This window comes from Bos grunniens, chromosome 3 (genome assembly GCF_055505025.1).
Source record: "Bos grunniens cultivar Pamir isolate PY7600 chromosome 3, Bosgru_T2T1.0, whole genome shotgun sequence".
Classification (NCBI taxonomy): domain Eukaryota; kingdom Metazoa; phylum Chordata; class Mammalia; order Artiodactyla; family Bovidae; genus Bos; species Bos grunniens.
In genome coordinates this window covers 20,925,955-20,946,751 of record NC_141167.1, presented here as the reverse complement: position 1 = coordinate 20,946,751, position 20,797 = coordinate 20,925,955, and the positions used below count along the sequence as shown (strand labels likewise).

The 20,797-nt window shown below is 46.1% G+C and overlaps 3 protein-coding genes and 1 long non-coding RNA gene across 40 annotated transcripts in view; 2 read left to right on the top strand and 2 right to left on the bottom strand.

The window, feature by feature from the left end:
- GPBP1L1 (GC-rich promoter binding protein 1 like 1) overlaps positions 1-10,356 on the top strand; it is a 73,206-nt gene extending 62,850 nt beyond the window's left edge. For 6 of the 13 annotated variants that reach the window (XM_086386098.1, XM_086386079.1, XM_086386070.1 and 3 more), the window contains exons 8-12: positions 3,610-3,750; positions 4,196-4,354; positions 5,285-5,409; positions 8,140-8,242; positions 9,296-10,356. In XM_086386098.1, coding sequence (XP_086242224.1) covers positions 3,610-3,750; positions 4,196-4,354; positions 5,285-5,409; positions 8,140-8,242; positions 9,296-9,448 — 681 coding nt within the window. In that variant the 3' untranslated portion in view covers positions 9,449-10,356. Of the gene's footprint in view, positions 1-3,443; positions 3,474-3,609; positions 3,751-4,195; positions 4,355-5,284; positions 5,410-8,139; positions 8,243-9,295 lie in introns of all 13 variants that reach the window. The other 7 variants (XM_086386036.1, XM_086386025.1, XM_086386046.1 and 4 more) reach the window with 2 other exon arrangements.
- The window catches only part of LOC147375241 (uncharacterized), a 30,702-nt gene extending 17,700 nt beyond the window's left edge, over positions 1-13,002 (bottom strand). The window contains exons 1-3 of one of the 3 annotated variants that reach the window (XR_015158334.1): positions 12,870-13,002; positions 4,155-4,414; positions 3,828-3,973 (exon numbers count right to left, since the gene is read on the bottom strand). This is a non-coding gene — a long non-coding RNA (uncharacterized LOC147375241). Of the gene's footprint in view, positions 1-3,827; positions 3,974-4,045; positions 4,415-12,869 lie in introns of those variants that run through there. The other 2 variants (XR_015158332.1, XR_015158331.1) reach the window with 2 other exon arrangements.
- On the top strand, positions 11,001-16,304 carry CCDC17 (coiled-coil domain containing 17). Of its 20 annotated transcripts, none has more exons than XR_015158226.1 (13): positions 11,001-12,299; positions 12,382-12,456; positions 12,594-12,789; positions 12,878-13,040; positions 13,214-13,297; positions 13,386-13,555; positions 13,746-13,862; positions 14,085-14,221; positions 14,335-14,432; positions 14,629-14,788; positions 14,959-15,169; positions 15,242-15,352; positions 15,648-16,304. XR_015158226.1 is itself a non-coding variant. In XM_086385851.1 (13 exons), exons 1-13 carry the CDS (start codon positions 12,135-12,137, stop codon positions 15,729-15,731), a joined length of 1,815 nt encoding a protein of 604 aa, XP_086241977.1. In that variant the 5' UTR covers positions 11,001-12,134; the 3' UTR covers positions 15,732-16,304. The 20 variants fall into 20 exon arrangements, 9 of the variants coding, with proteins under 9 accessions (XP_086241977.1, XP_086241971.1, XP_086242055.1 ...); XR_015158227.1 differs by having other exon boundaries at positions 15,242-15,384; XR_015158232.1 differs by having other exon boundaries at positions 13,386-13,604; positions 14,585-14,788.
- Positions 16,305-16,942: 638 nt separating this feature from the next.
- Positions 16,943-20,797, bottom strand: part of NASP (nuclear autoantigenic sperm protein) — a 28,724-nt gene continuing 24,869 nt past the window's right edge. For 2 of the 4 annotated variants that reach the window (XM_086385823.1, XM_086385838.1), the window contains 7 exons: positions 20,708-20,781; positions 20,035-20,223; positions 19,748-19,914; positions 19,302-19,358; positions 19,132-19,209; positions 18,270-18,398; positions 16,943-17,822 (listed from right to left, as the gene is read on the bottom strand). In XM_086385823.1, the coding sequence (XP_086241949.1) occupies positions 17,742-17,822; positions 18,270-18,398; positions 19,132-19,209; positions 19,302-19,358; positions 19,748-19,914; positions 20,035-20,223; positions 20,708-20,781 (775 nt within the window). In that variant the 3' untranslated portion in view covers positions 16,943-17,741. The remainder of the gene's footprint in view (positions 17,823-18,269; positions 18,399-19,131; positions 19,210-19,301; positions 19,359-19,747; positions 19,915-20,034; positions 20,224-20,707; positions 20,782-20,797) is intronic. The other 2 variants (XM_086385833.1, XM_086385841.1) reach the window with 1 other exon arrangement.

Below are 20,797 nucleotides of genomic sequence, written 5' to 3'. Positions count from 1 at the left end.
GATCACAAAAAACTGTGGAAAATTCTGAAAGAGATGGGAATACCAGACCACCTGATCTGCCTCAAAAATTTGTGTGCAGGTCAGGAGGCAACAGTTAGAATTGGACATGGAACAACAGACTGGTTCCAAATAGGAAAAGGAGTACGTCAAGGTTGTATACTGTCATCCTGCTTATTTAACTTTTATGCAGAGTACATCATGAGAAACACTGGGCTGGAAGAAGCACAAGCTGGAATCAAGATTGCCGGGAGAAATATCAATAACCTCAGATATGCAGATGACACCACCCTTATGGCAGAAAGTGGAGAGGAACTCAAAAGCCTCTTGTTGAAAGTGAAAGTGGAGAGTGAAAAAGTTGGCTTAAAGCTCAACATTCAGAAAACGAAGATCATGGCATCCGGTCCCATCACTTCATGGGAAATAGATGGAGAAACAGTGGAAACAGTGTCAGACTTTATTTTTCTGGGCTCCAAAATCACTGCAGATGGCGACTGCAGCCATGAAAATTAAAAGACGCTTACTCCTTGGAAGGAAAGTTATGACCAACCTAGATAGCATATTGAAAAGCAGAGACATTACTTTGGCAACAAAGATCCGTCTAGTCAAGGCTTTGGTTTTTCCAGTGGTCATGTATGGATGTGAGAGTTGGACTGTGAAGAAAGCTGAGCACCGAAGAATTGATGCTTTTGAACTGTGGTGTTGGAGAAGACTCCTGAGGGTCCCTTGGACTGCAAGGAGATCCAACCAGTCCATTCTGAAGGAGATCAGCCCTGGGATTTCTTTGGAAGGAATGATGCTAAAGCTGAAACTCCAGTACTTTGGCCACCTCAGGCGAAGAGTTGACTCATTGGAAAAGACCCTGATGCTGGGAGGGATTGGGAGCAGGAGGAGAAGGGGACGACAGAGGATGAGATGGCTGGATGGCATCACAGATTCGATGGACATGAGTCTGAGTGAACTCCGGGAGTTGGTGATGGACAGGGAGGCCTGGCGTGCTGCGATTCATGGGGTCGCAAAGAGTCGGACAGGACTGAGCAACTGAACTGAACTGGACTGACTGAAGTAGTCAACAAACTGTAGTTTTAGAACAGTAGGAGTTTGTTAGGGAGCAAGTAGGTGAGGCATTGAAGGCAGAGGAACTGTGTTACCCAAAAAAGGGAGAGGGGCAAAACATGCCGTGTTTGGAAAAAGATAAGTGGTTAAGTATGGATGGCAGGTAGTTAGGAAGTGGTGGGACTTGAAGACTAAAGCCAAGTGATGGAGGTCTTTATAAAAACTCAGGTGAGAGTTTAGGGGTCATATTATCAGCTACATGATTTTAACAACTTAAATGATTAGACAGTTAACAAATAACTAGTTTTTCTAAGTAAGTTCACCTGGGAACAGATTCCAGTTGGCGAGTACTGAGTATGCCTACACCCACTGAAAAGACTGAAAGGAATTATGAGGTGAGAAGAGAATGAAGGATCAGGAAATTGAGAAAGGAAATACTGGAGTGGGTAGCCAGTTCCTTCTCCAGGGGATCTTCCCGACCCAGGGATCAAACCCGGGTCTCCTGCACTGCGGGGAAACTCTTTACCATCTGAGCCACCAGGGAAGCCCAAAAAAGGGAAAAGAGTTCAGAAAAGATGGGTAAAGTGCAATCTCTTATTTTCTACAAAAACAGACTTTTTAAAGCTGGCTTTTGAATGTAATATGAAGACAAAATTTTTGCTTACTCATTGAAAGAGTTGTTTTATTAAAATGGGGATAGAAGTGTGTGTTACAGGGAATTAAATAGTAATAATGAGCAAGTGAAAGCAGGTACTGACCTGTGCAAAAATGTTTGGCAATGAAAGGATGGTAGTAAAAAGGAAAATAGATCTTTTTTTCCCCCTAGCTTCAACTTAATAGAAAGGAAGTTAAAGATACAAAGGAGAAATAATTGATAAATTCACAAAGGAATGAGAACAAACATGTAGAATGATAGAAAGGGAGGGTGGAGCCATTAAGGGAACTTAAGATGCAAAGAAGGGGGTTGGGGAGAGTTTGGGTATAGTGACTTCTGACTTCCATCTAGTAGGAAAAGGCGTGATCGTTTGAGGTGGAGAGTTGAGACTGGTTTGGAGGGAAGGAGAGGATACTTTAAAAAGAAAATGGTTGATATGTGGTTCATTTTAATGGTTTTTTTCCCCTTCCTTTATTTTACTGATTGATTAAAGGGTGGATAATGTACAGTATTAACAGAGACAAGGTATCTGGTGACCCTGTACACCTCTGGGAAACTGTGTCTTTGATATTTGGCCAGAATAAGCGGCCATCTTTAGATTTTCTTCAGTGAAAGAAAAAAAATTAATCTCCATTCTAGTTGGGTCATTGCTTCTTTCTTTTATTGGCTTGCATGTTGTTTTTGGAGGCACTGTGGAAAACAGTATTACATACCAGTTGAGTAACCTTGGACAAATTATGTAACTTCCTTAATGTCAGTACAGGCTTCCCTGGTGGTTCCAGGGAATCCGTCCTCATTGTAGGAGACCCAGGTTCAATCCCTGGGTCAGGAAGATACCTGGATAAGGGAATGGCAACCCACTCCCGTATTCTTGCCTGGAGAATCCCATGGACAGAGAAGTCTGGTGGGATACAGTCCACGGGGTCTCAAAGAGTCGGACATGACTGAGCAACTGACATAAATGTCAGTATAATTCTTGGTAAAAATTCAACATCATAATTATATCTGATTGGGTTAAGGATTAAATAAACTACAAGAAGTATCTGGTATATGGTAGATAACTCTGTTATGTTTCCTAAAGCCTACAGTATCTTCTTTAATAAGAAGAATGAAGCTGTTTTCACTCAGACCCTTCTTTTGTCCTAGAGGTCTTTTGTTTCTAATTGTTTCATTTTGGAAAAACAGGTTTTTTTACTTTCTTCAGCCTCACTTCAGTGATGTGCCTCAGATGGGCTGTTTGACTTGGGAAAATGAGTATTCTAGCTACACTATGTTGCCATTTGAGTTGGGGCCAGGGCCAGAGGGACAGAATGGGCCCAGACCCCACAAGACGGAGCAAGGGAAGAGCTTCTGGACTAAACCAGGATCATCCAGCCATTTATATTTCCCACTCTGTCCTGTAACTAGCCTCCTGCCATCAGAGTTCCTAGAAAACAACATTTTTTCTGATGTACTTTGTGAGGGTTGAGGTTTGTCAGGGTTACATCAAAGGTTAACATACAACACACCATTAAAAAAAAAAAATTGGGGTGTCAAATGAGTTTAGAAAATACTGTAGATTATATCTGCCTCTCAGTTCACATATATGAAAGTGCTTTGTGAAATAGCACAGTAAAAGAAACCTGTTGTGGGACTACATTCAGCCTAGCATCTCCCAGGCTTATTGGACGAGAGCTCTCTATACCTATTAATATCCCATGGCTTTTCTGATTCCTGTCTACCTTTTCCCTTCAAGGTTGTGTACCTCCCAAATGTGTTGAGACAGGTGAGCTTTCATATTCCTACACAACATTCCACGTAATATTCCCACGTAACTTTTCACTCTTTGCTTTGTGATCTTACAAGCTGAGCTTCTTCTGTCTGTGTGCTGTTCTGACTGATTGTTCTTTCTTCCTGTGTAGGCCAGTGCGTGGAAAGCTAACAGAATGGAACACAAATCAGGACCCCTTTCCTCTAGCCGAGAGTCTGCTTTTACCAGTCCAATCTCTGTTACCAAACCAGTAGTACTGGCTGGTGGTGTAGTTTTAAGTTCTCCCAAAGAGGTGAGTGAGGATAAAGGAAAACAGCCTTTTTTTCTGAAGTTGGCATTCCCCATTTACTTAAACTGAGACAAGTGGTGTGGTATGTATAGCTCTAACTTTATTTCCTTTGTAGCTATTCTTAGCTCAGAGTCATTTCTTTACTGGTGATTCCCATTAGCATCCAAAGATAGATGGTAGCTGGGTGGGGTCTTTGGCCTGTGGTAGACTGGCATTATGCTTGCCTCTGGAGAAAGATCAGAGAGGTGCTATTTAAACCATCTGGTTTTAACTGTAAAAACTGCAGAACTGAACTCTGTTTAAATGAAAACGATAGTTTATTTTTGGTAAAAGACCGTAATAAACAGACTGCCAGATTCAGGAAAGCAGTACCATGAAGAAGTGGCCTAGAGAATCCCAGTACTTACGTTCACTGCCAGGAGCAACCTATTTTGTGGTGTTTGCCCAGAGTCCCGCCAGCACCACTCCTCCGATTGAGATCAGCTCCTCTCGTCTCACCAAGTTGACCCGCCGAACTACTGACAGGAAGAGCGAGTTCCTGAAGACTCTGAAGGATGACCGGAATGGAGACTTCTCAGAGAGCAGAGAGTGTGAGAAGTTGGAAGATGTAAGACTGTGGGTTCTTCTGGGGCAACATAAGTGTTTTTCTGCATTATACATGTACTTTCTGTTTTTAAGAGAGAAAGATACGGTACATTTTTAAAAAAAAAAACGTACAGAGATTTGTTTATGGAGTAACAGCTTGTAATAAAAGTGAGCTCAGTTCGTTGTTCAACGTATTTCAGATTAGGGCTCATTTCAAAGATAGTGGCCTTGGGACTTGGTGCTCTTAATCAGGGCAGCACTGCTTGAGTCTTGAATTGGTCATTGCTGTAAGAAGTTGGTAAACTATAGAAGCTTTTTTTTTTTTTAAAGATTATATTTAACTGTAATGGAAGAAAATCTGACAAACAGAACCATAAAAGAGAGGGTTTTTGTTTTTGTATCTTGCAACAGGTTCCTAGTCCAAGAGGTAATAGCATCTGTAGTATCAGTAAACTTGTAACTTTTGGTCACTTTGGACTAGGGTACTTGTGTTCCCATCCACTTTCTAGTTAGGGAAAGGACAGAGCCAAAAACCGGAAGAGGGATGCCCTTTTTAAAATGCTTTCTTTTAAAAGCCACCCCTGCAGTTTCCACTCACATTTTAAGTGGGCAGCTGTCCAATAGCCACTCCTAGCTGTGAAGAAGTTTAGGAAAGGGAACTTTTTAAAAGCTTAGCATATTGGTTCTTTAGTCCAAATCGGTAAGGAAGAATAGAAAATCAGTACTGCATAGGCGGCTAGTAACTTCTGCCACAGCTGACCTAACCTGAAGGTAAGATGGTAGCCAATTGGTATCCTTTGGAAATCTTAGCAAGATGAGCAAGTTCTCATTTTTAAGTGAGGAAAACCTGTGGGCCAAGGTAGAAAGCATCTCCTTAATCTCTTAGATTGCTTACCTTGCCCCAATAGATTATTAAACTAAATGTGCCCTTCCTTCCCTTCCTGTCCCCCAGTCAGAGGACAACAGCACACCTGAACCAAAGGAAAGCGGGGAGGAAGGCTGCCACCAGAACGGCCTCGCGCTCCCTGTGGAGGAGGACGGGGAGGGCCTCTCGCACTCTCTGGAAGCGGAGCACAGGTAGGTGAGGATCAGAGATACAAGGCTACATATGACCTACAAGGAGTCTGAACATACTTAAGACACCTCCACCTCCAGTATAGAGAGAAGTGCCCGCAGCAGCACAGCTTGTTCTATGTGTGCCACAGGCTGGCCTGTTGCCCACTGGGTGTATTCCTTTACAGATTCACCCAGCTTTCCACATGCTTCTTTCCAGGGCTTTCTTGTAGTTCAGTTTCAGCCTCAATTTATGGCTTAGGTTAGAAAGGTGGAGTGGGTGAGACCTGTTTCCTAGAGCTGTTATGGTGGCCCCTTTGGCTTCTCTTGGGATTTATGAGGCCCCAAGGTCAGTTTTCATTCCAATCCCAAAGAAAGGCAATGCCAAAGAATGCTCAAACTACCGCACAATTGCACTCATCTCACATGCTAGTAAAGTAATGCTCAAAATTCTCCAAGCCAGGCTTCAGCAATACATGAACCGTGAACTTCCTGATGTTCAAGCTGGTTTTAGAAAAGGCAGAGGAACCAGAGATCAAATTGCCAACATCCGCTGGATCATGGAAAAAGCAAGAGAGTTCCAGAAAAACATCTATTTCTGCTTTATTGACTATGCCAAAGCCTTTGACTGTGTGAATCACAATAAACTGTGGAAAATTCTGAAAGAGATGGGAATATCAGAGCACCTGATCGCCTCTTGAGAAATCTGTATGCAGATCAGGAAGCAACAGTTAGAACTGGACATGGAACAACAGACTGGTTCCAAATAAGAAAAGGAGTACGTCAAGGCTGTATATTGTCACCCTGCTTATTTAACTTCCATGCAGAGTACATCATGAGAAACGCTGGACTGGAAGAAACACAAGCTGGAATCAAGATTGCCGGGAGAAATATCAATAACCTCAGATATGCAGATGACACCACCCTTATGGCAGAAAGTGAAGAGGAACTCAAAAGCCTCTTGATGAAAGTGAAAGTGGAGAGTGAAAAAGTTGGCTTAAGGCTCAACACTCAGAAAACGAAGATCATGGCATCCGGTCCCATGACTTCATGGGAAATAGATGGGGAAACAGTGGAAACAGTGTCAGACTATTTTTTGGGGGCTCCAAAATCACTGCAGATGGTGATTGCAGCCATGAAAATTAAAAGACGCTTACTCTTTGGAAGGAAAGTTATGACCAACCTAGATAGCATATTGAAAAGCAGAGACATTACTTTGCCAGCAAAGGTTCATCTAGTCAAGGCTATGGTTTTCCTTGTGGTCATGTATGGATGTGAGAGTTGGACTGTGAAGAAGGCTGAGCGCCAAAGAATTGATGCTTTTGAACTCTGGTGTTGGAGAAGACTCTTGAGAATCCCTTGGACTGCAAGGAAATCCAGCCAGTCCATTCTGAAGGAGATCAGCCCTGGGATTTCTTTGGAAGGAATGATGCTAAAGCTGAAACTCCAGTACTTTGGCCACCTCAGGCGAAGAGTTGACTCATTGGAAAAGACTCTGATGCTGGGAGGGATTGGGGGCAGGAGGAGAAGGGGACGGCAGAGGATGAGATGGCTGGATGGCATCACTGACTCGATGGACGTGAGTCTGGGTGAACTCCGGGAGTTGGTGATGGACAGGGAGGCCTGGCGTGCTGCGATTCATGGGGTCGCAAAGAGTCGGACACGACTGAGCAACTGAACTGAACTGAACTGAAGGTATGAGGCCTGTTCTTTAAATGAGGGCCTTGAACACAGAGCCAACCAAGGTGTCTGGCCAACTGGATGGCAGATGGGACCTGCCAGGTATCTTCCTGAAAAGGAGCTCCTATCCAGAGGAACTTAAAAAGGGGTAAACAATCACAAGGTTATGGGGTTTACAATGCCATGAAATTAAGAGAACTCAGAGCGTCTTCCCTGGCAGTCCAGCGGTTAATTCTCCATGCTTCCACTGCAGGGGCATGGCTTCCATTCCTGGTCAGGGAAGTAAGATCCCACATGCTGTGTTGTGCAGTCAAGAAAAATAGGAACCTTGGTACATGTGGCTATGTGCTGATTTTGCTCACGGGAGACAGTGAGATTTCTTTGGTTTTGCCTATGGGACAGTTTGACTCTTTTCTTTATTCTGCTGCTTCTACATAAGAGTTCTCTATAACTCTTATGCTCTGGAAAGAGCACCTGTGTATCGATTTTGTATCCTGTAGCTTAGCTCAATTCACTGATTAGCTCGAGTGATTTTGTGACACTGTCTTGTACAGTATCATGGCATCTGCAAACAGTAAAAGCATTACTTCTTTTCCTATCTGAATTTCTTTTATTTCTTTTTCTTCTCTGATTGCTGTAGCTAGGATTTCCAAAACTATGTTGAATAATAGTGGTGAAAGTGGATACCCTTGTCTTGTTCCTGATTTTAGGGGGAATGCTTTCAGTTTTTCACCACTGAGAATGTTTGCTGTAGGCTTATCATATATGGCCTTTACTGTGTTGAGGTAGGTTCCTTCTATGTCCATTTTTTTGAAGAGTTTTAATCATAAATAGGTGCTGAATTTTGTCAAAGGCTTCTTCTGCATCTATTGAGATTGGAAAGAGCAACTGTGGAGATTCACCATCTAATTCCAGGCACCTAAGTAGTCATAATTAAAGCTTATCCTACTGAGTATAAAGAGAAAAACCCATGTTTCTTCTCTAAATGGATACCATTGTCCCTGGGCAGGAAAGTTTCTATGGAAAGTTAAGGGCTTCCCTCCCACTGAAAGCTGTATTTTCTTTTTCTACTAGGTTACTGAAAGCAATGGGATGGCAGGAGTATCCTGAAAATGACGAGAATTGTCTTCCCCTCACAGAGGATGAGCTCAGAGAGTTCCACATGAAGACAGAGCAGGTATGTGGTAAACTTTGCTGGAGAGCAGTTAATGACTAAGAGAAAAAGTCCCAGTTTAGGGTGTGAGAAGGACCTTGAGAAAGAAAACAATAAGTTGCCATTGTAGAAATACAGAGGAGCATCCCAGGCCATAAGGACCTCCAGTGGTGGACACAGAACCCGGTCAGTAGTTCGCAGATTACAGAAAGCAATATGTTATTTCATCCTGGAAGCTCTAACTCCTCCTCAGAACCACAAGGCTATGTTCCAAGGTTATGGACTGAGCCCTTGGTCCCTGGGGAAGCAGGCTAACCCTGCTCTGCTTGCAGCCTTGTGGATTCCCTCTGGTACCCCACCCAGAGCCAAGAAACCAAATAGTCTCTCTAAATTTCTTCAACAAATGCCTAGATTCTTTCTCTGAATAAAACACTGCCAGGTCCCTACAAACCTCATGGAACCTAAGTTCTGGTGGTATGTATTTAAAGCATAAGTAACAGTGATGTTAAGTCCTATAAGGAAAAGTATAGGCTGACATAAAGACTTCAGTACTCAGAATTCTGTTCCCCTATCATCGTCATCACCTGAGAACTTGTGGAAATAAGAAATCTTGAACCCTACCTCAGACATACTGAATCAGTCTGCATTTTAAAGAAATCTTTAGGTGATTCATTTGCACATTGCAGTTCAAAAAGCACTGCTGTAAGAAATCTTCAGTTTCTTAGAAGAAAGAACATTCTGGCTAAAATTGAGCTGAAGCCTGGCCTTTCCCAACTTCCCTGATGGCTCAGGAATAAAGAATCCGCCTGGAATACAGAAGACCTGGTTTTGATTCCTGGGTCAGGAAGATCCCCTGGAGAAGGGAATGGCAACCCACTCCAGTATTCTTGCCTGGGAAATTCCATGGACAGAGGAGCCAGGTGGGCTACAGTCCATGGGGTTGCAGAGTCAACTGAGCAACTAACACTTCGGCTTTCTGGCCTTTGCCAGGTCCTGGGAAAGGGTAGTGACTTTTGGTCCTGGGCCAGTGTAGTGACTGCTGATGGTCTTTTCCTTTTTTTCCCATGCCAACCACAGCTGAGAAGAAACGGCTTTGGAAAGAATGGCTTCTTGCAGAGTCGAAGTTCCAGCCTCTTCTCCCCTTGGAGGAGCACTTGCAGAGCAGAGTTTGAGGACTCAGACACGGAGACAAGTAGCAGTGAGACATCTGATGACGATGCCTGGAAGTAGGCGTATAAATGCTCACAGTTAAATCTGACCCAGTAAACTCAGCTTGTGTGTTTAGGGGTTATACAGAAGAAATCGTTCTTTGCCTTTTCCTTTTCTTATTTTATTGTTGAATACTTCATGCACAAGGGAAATAATCATATCCCAAAGAGAGAGCGAGCGATTGGCTTGTTTAGCTTTTGTTGTTGTTCTTCCCTGTTATCTGCTTAATAGAGAGAATTTTGTGTGGTGGGAAAGATTTTTAAAACACACATACACACAGTATATATGGGGCAATGCACAGGTGGGAGCTGGCAGTGCAGAGAGGAGGAGACACTGGTCTGCAGCAGCAGCTTCTACTACCAGCCCTTGGGGCACTCACCCTTGTGCTCAAGCAATCATTGTCAATGACAAAGTGACTGTTGAAGTTATAATTGTATTAAATTAATGCTAATAATTTGGATATTTTATTTTATTTCTGGCTGCTCGGGTAACGTTAGCCCTTAACCAAGCATATGTGGTTTTTTCCCTTTTTTTTTTCTTTCTGGGTACAGCTGTAAAATATTTGGATATAGGAAATGTTGTGTTATTCTTGCAGCCTTGATATTCAGGGTGGATTGTAAAATATAAATTTTTGTGAGATTTCAAAGATTAAGATTATTTTGATAACATTATTTACAGATTTAAAAGATGTGGTTATCACAAGTCTGTTGAGGGGGAAAACTACTGCATAAAATAACTAACTTGGAATAAATATTTTGCATCAGTTTGGATTGTCTTGTGTAAGAAGTATATTTTCTTTAAAATTAGATGAGTGGATTTAGAGGTCTGAGGGAAAAATCCGAATTCAGACACACCTGTTTCTCCTTTTAGCAGATACATTTTTGATGCAGAAAACCTGTGCAATAAACTACCAGTAATAAAACCAGAAACCCAAGTTTCCTTTCTGAAGCTGTTTTTCACTGCCCATGTATTTGCCAGTGTGCCTATTTTAAGGAACTCTGTGCCTGAATATTCGTGCTAAATAAGAATATAGGGTGTCCCAGGCATTGTGCAAGGCCCTGGGAATGCAAGGAGCACGCAACTCAATAGGGAAGAGAAGAAACAGTTACATTAAAAATGGAATCTTAGGGCAAGATCTGATGAACAATTAGAAGTGAACAGATCACTGATGGTGGCATTCTTTGACCAGCTGTATATCACGTGGTCCCCAGTGGATATAGCAGCCCAAGATTATGCTGTAATGGGAGACAAGCAAGAGTAACAGGCCCAACCACTTGAAAGGATAACTGTCTTACAGTGTAGATTCCAGAAGGGGTAGAGACTAGAGGAAGGGAAACCACCATGATACTTGGTAGATTCTAAAGGATAGGAAGGCAGAGTACTAATAAGAAAACTTGGGACTTCCCTGGTGATCTAGTGGATAAGACGCCACAGTTCCAGTGTAGGCGGCAAGGGTTCAATCCCTTATTGGGAAACTAGGGATCCCATGTGCCATGTGGGCGGTCAAAAGAGAGAGAGATTAATAGAGGAAGGAAGGAAAAGAAAAAAATTGAGTTATGACACTACATTAATTGTGAATCTTTATTTCAGTATTAAAATATGAAAAATGTGCATCTTAGGCTCAATGAAATACTATTAAATGAACTATAAATTGGAAATGAGAAGTAGGTTGAGTTAGACATATCCTGTATATTTGGTCTTGGGCTTTGCCACTTAAATAGTGCTCTCAGAACAAATTTCTAAAGTGTAGCCCTTTTCTCACTTGAAATTGAGCTGGACTTTGATTATATACTTTGAAGTACTGTGTAACCTGCTGCTCCTCCTACCTTGGCCTTAAGTACCTGGGGGTGGGGTAACCACCACCTGCTTGTTTAGAAACATGGAGCTGTCAGAGCTCCTGTTTCTGTTGGATTCATCTACTCAGGGAGCTGGCAGGGAGATCGGTCAGCAGGAATGGGGCCTGTGTGGGCCCCAGTCTCGAGTGAAGGGGTACCTTTCTGTATTTGATTTCCTTTTCTGATGGATTGTGTTCTTCCAGAACCTTCTTTTCTGGGCTGTGCTGATTATCTTGGTTGGGGTGTGGTGGGAATTGGGAGTTGGGGAGCCTTGGTGTGACTTGATTATGCAAAAAATGTTACCTCCAGAGAGGCATGGTGGAAGGAAATGCTTGTTACTCAACCAGCAAGTCATGGTTTCCAGGCACAATGCCTTCTCTCTCAAGTATTCCCTGGATGGACAGTGACATTTAACTTGGGATACATCCACTTGGGCAAAACAAGAATGAAGAAGATGACCTTTTCTGCCAGAGGCTATTAAATGGCCAAGATGAAGTATGTGGTGATATGGACTCAGCTGAAATTCTAGGAGGCAGCTGTTTGCTCCCCTTTATTAATATAGGCAGAAAAACCAAGATGTGGTGGTAAGAGACTTGCCTATACTCATACAAGGTGGAACAATGCTTTAACAGTGTTTTTCAAGCCAGGGACTCCTCCCTAAGGTGACTAAGCCTTCCCACTCATTCTCCAGACCTGCCCAGACCTGAGGTGGTTGCCCAGGGAGCTAAAGCTTCTCCCCAAACAAACTTGACCTGGTAAACGTGGTCTTTCCTCTCTACCTTTGGCTATTTCATCCTCCTCTCCCTTTCCCTCTGCCCCTGTGTCCTGTTTTCTCCAGGTCTTGGCTGGTGTCAGGAAAGGGGTCCCCTCCCATGGCCTCCCACTCCAGGGAGCCAGGGCTCCTGCCCTGTGGATCCTGTGACATGGTTTTCCGCTCCTGGGCCCTGCTGGCCACCCACACTCAGCGCTTCTGCATTGGCCGTCAGACCCGGGAGGTGATGATTGGAGCACAGACCCCAGTAGCCACTGAACCACGGGTACCTGGGGTAAAGGCCTCCATGGTCATGAGTGGGTATTGAAGTGACTCTCAGCATTCCTCACCCCACACCCCATCCGCAGGTTGTGCCACAAGAACACCAGGGCCTCCGGGAGCAGGAGGCCAGCAAATCAGCTCTGAAGAGGCTAACAGAGGAGGTACACCTGGCTTTCCCCGTGGGCACAAAACAGCATTGCCCCCCAAGCTTACAGATCACGAGTAGGTCAGATTACTCCCAACAGAGGCTGCGGGTAACTGTTACCTTCAAGTGCAGCGGCTGCGGCTCTGTCTGCAGGAAATGAGACCCTGGATAACAGAAATCCCCAGGGCGCCACAGGGACCCTGGAGGCGTTCAGAGGCGACGACTCCGAGCGCCCACTCCAAGGCTGCTGGCAGCCTGGGCGAGCGGCTGCTGGCACTGCACTGGACTCACGCCAGGCGCGTGGCAGAGACCGCGGCACAGAGCTGGGCCCTAGAGCAGCGCAGCGAGGGTGAGGGGACAGAGGGGGACTAGGGCCCACCTTCCCCCCTTGGCTTGAGGTCGCCCCACGGTCGTGACTTGATCTCTTACCCCCTCAGAACTGAGCCGGCGCCTCCAAGGTTTGGCCTGGACCGGGAACGGGAAATCACGCATATTCAGTCTGGAGCGAGAGCTTCGAGAACTCCGGGCAGAGGCAGGGCGAACGCGGGGAGCTCTGGAGAAGTTAGGGGCGCACGTTCAGCAGCTCCAGGCCAACCCGGTGTAAGAAGGATGCGTGGGAACCCGGGAGAGCCGCCCCTGCGCGGGGCGGGGCTTGAGCGGGGAGGGGGGCTCTGCCTGGAGGCCGCGCGGTAGCCGTCGGGAAGGGGCGGGGCTACCGGAGACCCGCGTCTCCATCTCTGAAGCGGTCCCGGCGCCGCCGGCCCCTACCCCAGCACCCGGCTGAACACCGTGAGAGAAGCAGAACTCTGTGGTCCGGTGCTACAGGCCACCCCAGGGACTCTGCCTGCGGAGATCGGGTGAGGTCCGGGCCCGGGGACGTTCTCGGGACGAAGCGCTGATCGATTCTGGTCAAACGCTGCTGCCTTCCTGTCCCCTACTCCCTAGGGCCCTGCGTGAGGCCTACATTCGAGGCGGGGGCCAGGACCCCGGCGTTCTGGGCTGGATGTGGCAGCTGCAAGCGGAGGCATCAGCTCTGGAGCTTCGGCGGTCGCGGACCCGCAGGGGTGAACAGAAGCGGGCCAGCCAGGAGACCTCTCTGGAAAGAGGGAAGGGCGGTGAGGGAGGACGCCTTTGGCTTGAGAACCACTTGAGTGAAACTCCGAGGTAGAACATTTGTCTCTGTGGTGGTGGCTAGAATGTTAGCCGACAATCAGCCGTGTTCAGAGAGTACCAAGGCTGGAGAGCTGCTTAGAGCAGCTGGTCACCAGAGATCAGAGGTGACGGGTCACATTTGTTCAATCTCAGGAGGACGGGCAGGTGCTGCATTCAAGGAGCTTCTAGCAGTGGAGGCTGAAAACCGGCGCCTGGAGGCAGAAATCCTGGCTTTGCAGATGCAGAGGGGCGCAGGCCAGACACCCTGGGGTCAGTGAGCAGCCAGTTCCACCCTGCCTAGCCCTCCCCAGCAGGCCAGGCTCAGAGAAAGGGGTTAGAGGGGCCATGCACGGGGAATGCGACCCGTGTCTGCGCCCCATCAGTCCCGTGTCCACGCGCATCTCCAGGTGTCTGCATGGGTTTGGCTCTTGGGGATGAGGTATCTCACTTCCTGCGTCCTGCTCAAGGGCCCCTTCTCTTCCGTGTACCTAGGGCAAGGGGAGCCGAGACTTGGGGCCAATCCGAGCCCACGCCTGAGGAGGGAAGATCCCCCAAGCCTCCCGCCTCCAGTGGCTCCCCAGCTGCCGCCCTCCACCAGAGTCCTATTCTTGGGTGGCGCTGAGAAGGCTGTGAGGACCGGGGGTTCGGATTGGGGCAGTTCTGCTCTGTGCAGCTGGGGGAGCTCGGGGAGCATAGTGTCTGCCTGGGAGGGTTTCTGGAAGAATTAACTCTTCCTGCGCAGTCGCAGCTTCCTGGAGCCATGACCAGGAACCCGGCCAGGGATCCACACTACCTCCTGCCCACAACTGACGTCCTGGGCCCTGCACCCTACAACCCTGGGTGAGGCCTGCTCCCTCCTTCAACATCCTCTGTGACTTAGTCACTGCTACTAGTTTAGGAGACCCACTCAGGCCAGCTAGAATGGGGGAACTGCCTGGGTGGTGGGTGGGTGGGACTGGGGCGTGTGCGTGTTTGAGACCTGTGTTTCCTAGGGCTGGTTTTGTCATTTTCTATGACTTCCTGCGGGGCCTTGAAGCTTCTTGGGTTTGGGTGCAACTGATGACTGGTTTGGCCCGAGATGGATGGGAGTCAGGAGGGACCACAGCGCTACCCCCAGCCCTTTGCCTGCCCCCACCTGCAGCTCCTGGGCCCATGGGCAACTGTGCCATCCTTGCCAGCAAGCAGCCTGTACCCAGGTCAGTACATGGGGATTATTTCCTTGGTGCTGTTTGCCACAGCTGAGGCTTGTCCCTCACTCTGCTGTATTTCCTCATCTGTATACAAGGACTCTGGCTCTGAGGGCCAAGTCCTAGGAAGGGAGCATAACCCACTTCTGGCTCCTGACACATTTTTGGTTTTGCTCTAGACTACCACCCTCACCATCAGTAGCCTTGGTCTGTGAGCTCTGGGCCTGGCAGGGGCTAGCATGGGCTAAGGCACCACAGCCAAAGGCCTGGGCCTCACTAGTGCTATTTGACCAGAATCAGAGGTTGCTAAGTGGTCGCTGGCGTCTCCCATTTCGGGCCCTCCCTCCGGACCCCAGCCTTAGCCCTGGGCAGCTTAACGGGATTCCCCAGGTGAGTGTGGAGGATGGGGGCTGGGTCTGCTCCTTCACGTTACAGATGCAAGGCCATTTCACCTTTCCCCAGGTTAATCAGGCCGAGCTCTTTCTGCGACTGGTGAATGCAAGAGATGCAGGTGTCCAGACCCTGGCAGAGATCAATCCAGCAAATGCCCACGAGTACCAGTACCCACCCCTGGTGAGGGCCCAACTAGAGCAGGGACAACACAGGTGTGGTTGATGTGGTTAATAACCAGCCTTTGTTAACCACTATGCACTTAACAAGCCATTACTGTTTTCTGTGAATGAACTCATGTGACTCACATATCCTGTTAGGTCCGTACAGCTGTGTCAACAGATAAGGAAATGAGAGCACCATGAGGTTAACTTGGTTCACAGTGAGCAGTTAACTGTAAAGTGGTGTGACACTAGACGCTGTGCTATTAACCTCTACACAAAGATTGCTACAGATCTACCCTCTCCTTGTTCCACAGGTACCCAACTCGTCTTCACCGGAAGCCAGCCCCCTCACCCCAACAACTGCCTTTGTTGACCCCCCTCCTCCAGAAGATGCCTGAACTAGCAGACTTGGGTGCGGAGAAGAGGGTACAGCTTTGACCAACCCCCACTGGCTCAGAGTCCAGAAGAACGGGGGTATGAGTAGCTTAACGTGCACAAGGCTGGGGCCCAGACTGAGGCCTCTTCTGGGATCTGCAGCTTTACTATCTCCATGTTCTGACAAGAGTCTGGAAACAAATACAGATGTGAGCACATTAACATGAGCTCCAATCCCAGCTCTAACTTCCACAAGCACTTGGTCTTTCTTTACCTATTATCCTTTTGTTAAAAAAAAAAAGATTGATGTGAGGATTAAACACATCAGGTTTATAGTATTGTCTAGCATATAAATTCTTTGAAAGGTGACTTGGAGAGAGTCTTTCATTCAGCTAAAGAAGGTTCAATGCACGGTACTGGATGCTTGGGGCTGGTGCACTGGGACGACCCAGAGGGAGGGGAGGGAGGAGGGTGGAGGGTTCAGGATGGGGAACGCAGGTATACCTGTGGCGGATTCATTTCGATATTTGGCAAAACTAATACAATATTGTAAAGTTTAAAAATAAAATAAAATTAAAAAAAAAAAAGGAACTCTATGAGCTCCTCCCCATGTGTTATGTTTTTTTTTTGCTAAAGCCAGTCTTACAGCCCACTTATTTATCCCAGCTTCTTCACATCCTCCAGGAAGCCTTCCAGATTCTCAAGGTCACCATAAAACAGGGAGCTCCTGTAGCCTATCTACTTACAAACAACCTGGGTCATGTTCCCTCCAAGTTGGCAGGGGGCTCATCAGAGGTGAAATCCAGCTGATATTATATTGGGCCTGGCTTCAGACCAGTGTCAGCAAAATCAAAGTCTTGATAATTAAGGCTGCCTTTGCCTGTTCTAACCTGCTATCTGTCCAGTGCAGCAAAGTAGCCCTGTGAGTGGTGGAATTATCAAATCCCCCTAGGTAGTAGAGGGCAGGCACTGTTTGGAGTTCAGATCCTGCCTGGTATAAAGCAGTTTCTTAAAGGTCAGCTCAGAGGCAGCCAAGTCACAGATCTTACACTGGCTCTGCACCCTGGACATCAGCAAGGGCCCAATGGGACGGCTTTAGCACCAGTGGCCTAAACACCAGCACCCTCGGACTGGGCAGCCAGAATTGCTGAGCCAGTTTCCACCTTTCAACCACACATCCCACTGAAATGCTCCAGGCAGCTCAGGATCCGCACTCTTTAAACACAAGTCCAGAGGCATTTTAACATCTTTATTTAATAAGTCAAAACTGTGGACAGGTAACAATTTCAACTGTTGATATTTTCTGTACATAAAGGTTCAAATATAACAATGTAACTCAACCAGCCAGTTCTCCCCACAGATTCTTCCAACCACATCCAAAGTGTCCAGTCAGTCCCTCAGCCACTTGCAAGCTCAATTTTATACAGTTAGCACAACAGTCTTCCTCAAGGATCACTCCCCCTGCCCGCTCCCTTGCCCCAAATTTTCGTCAGTTTTTTCCAGGACAGGATTATGGCCCTAATTGGACACCAGGTGGATACCAAGGTGCCCCAAGGCCTGGCATAGCTGTTATTAGCTCACAAAGTCCATCAAACAGTATCAGCACCAAAGAACAAGATCTTAACTAAGTCTTGTTTTGTAGCCCCTTGTCCAGGGAGAGCACCACTCAATTTGCAAGACAGCCCAGGTTCAGAGTATTTATAATGGAAAAGACAGCACCACTGGAAGATAAGGGCCTGCGGTCACGCTTGATTTCATCACCTCCACATTAGACAGGAATCTGGATTAGAACTTCCAACAGAGATCAATACAGAGGAGGAAAAAAACACAAAAACCTTTGGCTACTGTATAAAACCCAGAGTGCTCCAAGGGGCACAGATTAAGCCAATATTTAAGGGGAAAAAAAAATCATCAAAGCCTCAACCTTTGCTTACAATCTTTATTGAAGTTATACAAAAAGAATCCCCAAAAAGTGAAAAAATACATTATATACAAAAACACTTTCCACTGGGAGGCAGGCTCTGCTCCCTCTCTTAGCATGCAGTGCTTTCAACTGTAGCTCCGGCCTCCACTGTCCCCTCCACTGCTGCCCGGCTTTCAGCTTTATTCTCAGCCTGGAAGATAAACAGGGAGCCTGGGCATAAGTGAGCCTACTTTAAGCCATTCTTTCTTACACAACTGAGTCGGCCTCAGTCAGAGGAACAACAGAGGTCCCTTAAATTCTGCTTTGCTCTCTACACTAAAAGGGATCACAAGTATACACCCATTTCCTAACTTCTCTGTAATAAGGCTGATAGAAAGAGGAGCAAGCAAAAGTGACCGAATGGTCTTGGCAATCAAGTGTCTTCTCCCACATTGATTAGAGGGGGACCTGTGGTATATATTTGACAATGAGACATCTTACATTTCATAACCAAACTGTTTCCTGTACAACCTCATTGTTTTTATGAAAGTTATCAAATAATCCAAAGAGGATCAAGTTGGGGAACATGCATTGGCTTCCCCAGGCCCTGAGAACAAGGGAAATGAGGCAAGAGTCCAAACCCTGCTTAACTGCCCACCTCCTCCTCCATGTTTTCAGCAACTTCGGTTCCAGTGGAAATAGTGTCCCCACTGCCTCCATTCACCTCTGGCTCTTGTTTGGCTTTCTTTGCATCATCTTTCCGGGGGCTCTCTTCCTCTGGTTTCCTCTATAAAGATATAATTAATTGTGAAAGGTTCACAAATGTGCTTACTGTTTTTAAAAGGACAATTATAAAACAATTTTGTAACACATGCCTCTTCCCTATGGTGCAAAGATCATGAACACCAGGATTCACAGCTCTAAGGGTCTCCCGAGCCACAGCCTGTCCTCCGGAGAATAGACTGGTATGCCTAAACATACCAGTTCAGCCTCTCCAAGGATGGAGAGAGAGGATAGGGATGAGGAATAGACAACAGTGACCAACCCATAAATCTGAAGTTGAGTCAGGAAGCAAAATAAGAGTGGAGGCTTAAGTTTAAGGAGGTCTGCTGCTGAATGACTACTGTAAACCTGCCAGCTTTCTAAGATGGGATGATCTGACCAGACCTCCTCATCAGCTTTCCTAATAGCCCTTGGGCTAAAATAGACCAGGAGAGTGTTGCTAGAAGACATATGTATTTCTTTTGGCTGCATAGGTCCTAGCTGTGGCTCTCAGGATCTTTGATCTTTAGTTGTGGCATATGGGATCCAGTTCCCTGACCAGGGATCAAACTCGGGCCCCCAACAACATAAGCTTGGAGTCTCAGCCACTGAACCACCAGGGAAGTCCTAAAACAGCCATCTTATTACACCAAGCATTAGGGATGTTTATGTGAAAGGTAATTCTCATGTATCATTTGGAGGGAGGGAAATGCAGAGCAGGGAGAATATAGAAAAGAAATGACCATATATAGATTTACCTTCTTTCTGACAAGGTGGGAAATATCAGTAACACAATTTGATGAGGAAGCACCATCTGTTGGCTTTCTACTTGCAATCTGGCAAAAAAGAAACCTTTGTTACCAATGTACTGCTGTATATGAAATATACACTGAAGCCTAATATTGACAAAAATCACCTGAATACCCACCATGGAAACTGAAGAGCTTCCTCCACTAGAAGTGAAACCTGAAGTAGAGCTCTCCACCTGTGAGAAATGACAAACCCAAGTGGGTCCCAGGATAGAACCCACCAGGTCACCTACCTACAAGCAACTGATTAATAAGACTTCAAACACTAGTGGCCTCCACATGGTAGCAACATCACCCACCCTCTTTACTCACACATGGTCACACAGTAAATAGCTGAGAAAGAATTCAAACCCACAGTCTGGCTCCAGAGCATACTGTCTTGAGCATTGTATTTACTATGAGAGGAAATCGTATAAGACTTCTCACATTCCCTCTGACATCCAAATCCCTGGAAACCAAGTCATGAGGAAGATTCCTAGCGAATGGAACACTAGTACCATGATAAAAGGCCTTCAAAAATATCAAATGTGTGACTATCAAAACTCTACAAGGAAACCAAACGAACCAGAGTTGCTTTCAGAGCCAGTTCAGCTACATTCCCACTACGCTGGGACTCCTTTGCATCTTCTATCTTCTCTCTAATTTCAGGGAGCAGCTCCTTCAGCTCCTCAATTTCTTTCTCATATTCAGTAGGTGATCCTTCAGCCTCCTTCATCTGCTCATTTAGTACAGCTAGAAAGAAAAGGCTGAAGTGATCAGTAAGTAATAGATAACACAAAATGAACCTTTAAAAAAAACCTGTCGATACTGGATCCATCATAATTCTTGTGGAAACAGACGATGCATACTCACCCATTCTCTTCTCAATGACGTCAATAGATTTGCTGAACTGTGCTACTGCTTCATCATACTGAGAGTTGTACCCATAGGCCAAGCCCAGCTGGTAGTGAGTCTCTGCAAGGAGCCGATCATGGGCTTCCAAATACTGTTCCTGCAGGTTTAGGCAAGCCTGGAACTCCTCCACAGCTTGGAGGTAATTCTCTATTGAAGAGAAAAATAGCAAGCAAATGCACATTTAATATACAGAACTTCTAAAATTCCAGAAATTCTGCAGAAATGTTTTCCTATGTTATATATATTTCACTTTTCTTTGTAGTATCTCCAGGACCCTTGAACAACTTAAAAAAGCTACTGGGAGGGAGTTCCCTGGCGAGCCAGTGATTAGGACTCTGCACTCCCAATGCAAAGGGGCCATGGGTTCACCCCTATCAGGGAACTAAGATCCCGCATGCTGCACAGTTCAGCCAAAAGAAAAAAAAAACCTACCAAGAGACTTTCATTTACAGTATCATTTAAAAGACTATTCATTGTTCTAGGAACCATAACGAACCCAAAACACCTACTGTCCATTCAAAACTAACTGCCCACAATTTATGATCAATTGAGCTGGATTTTAAGGAATTAGAAGGTTCAGGCACGGGGCGGGGAAACAGTGTGTTAGAGAGTAAAACAGAAAATGTATTACCAGATTCAACACTAACTTCTCCAAGTTTAAGATGTGCCTGTGCAGCATAAAGCTGAGCCTCCTTCGTGTCTTGCCTAAAAGGAAAGATAG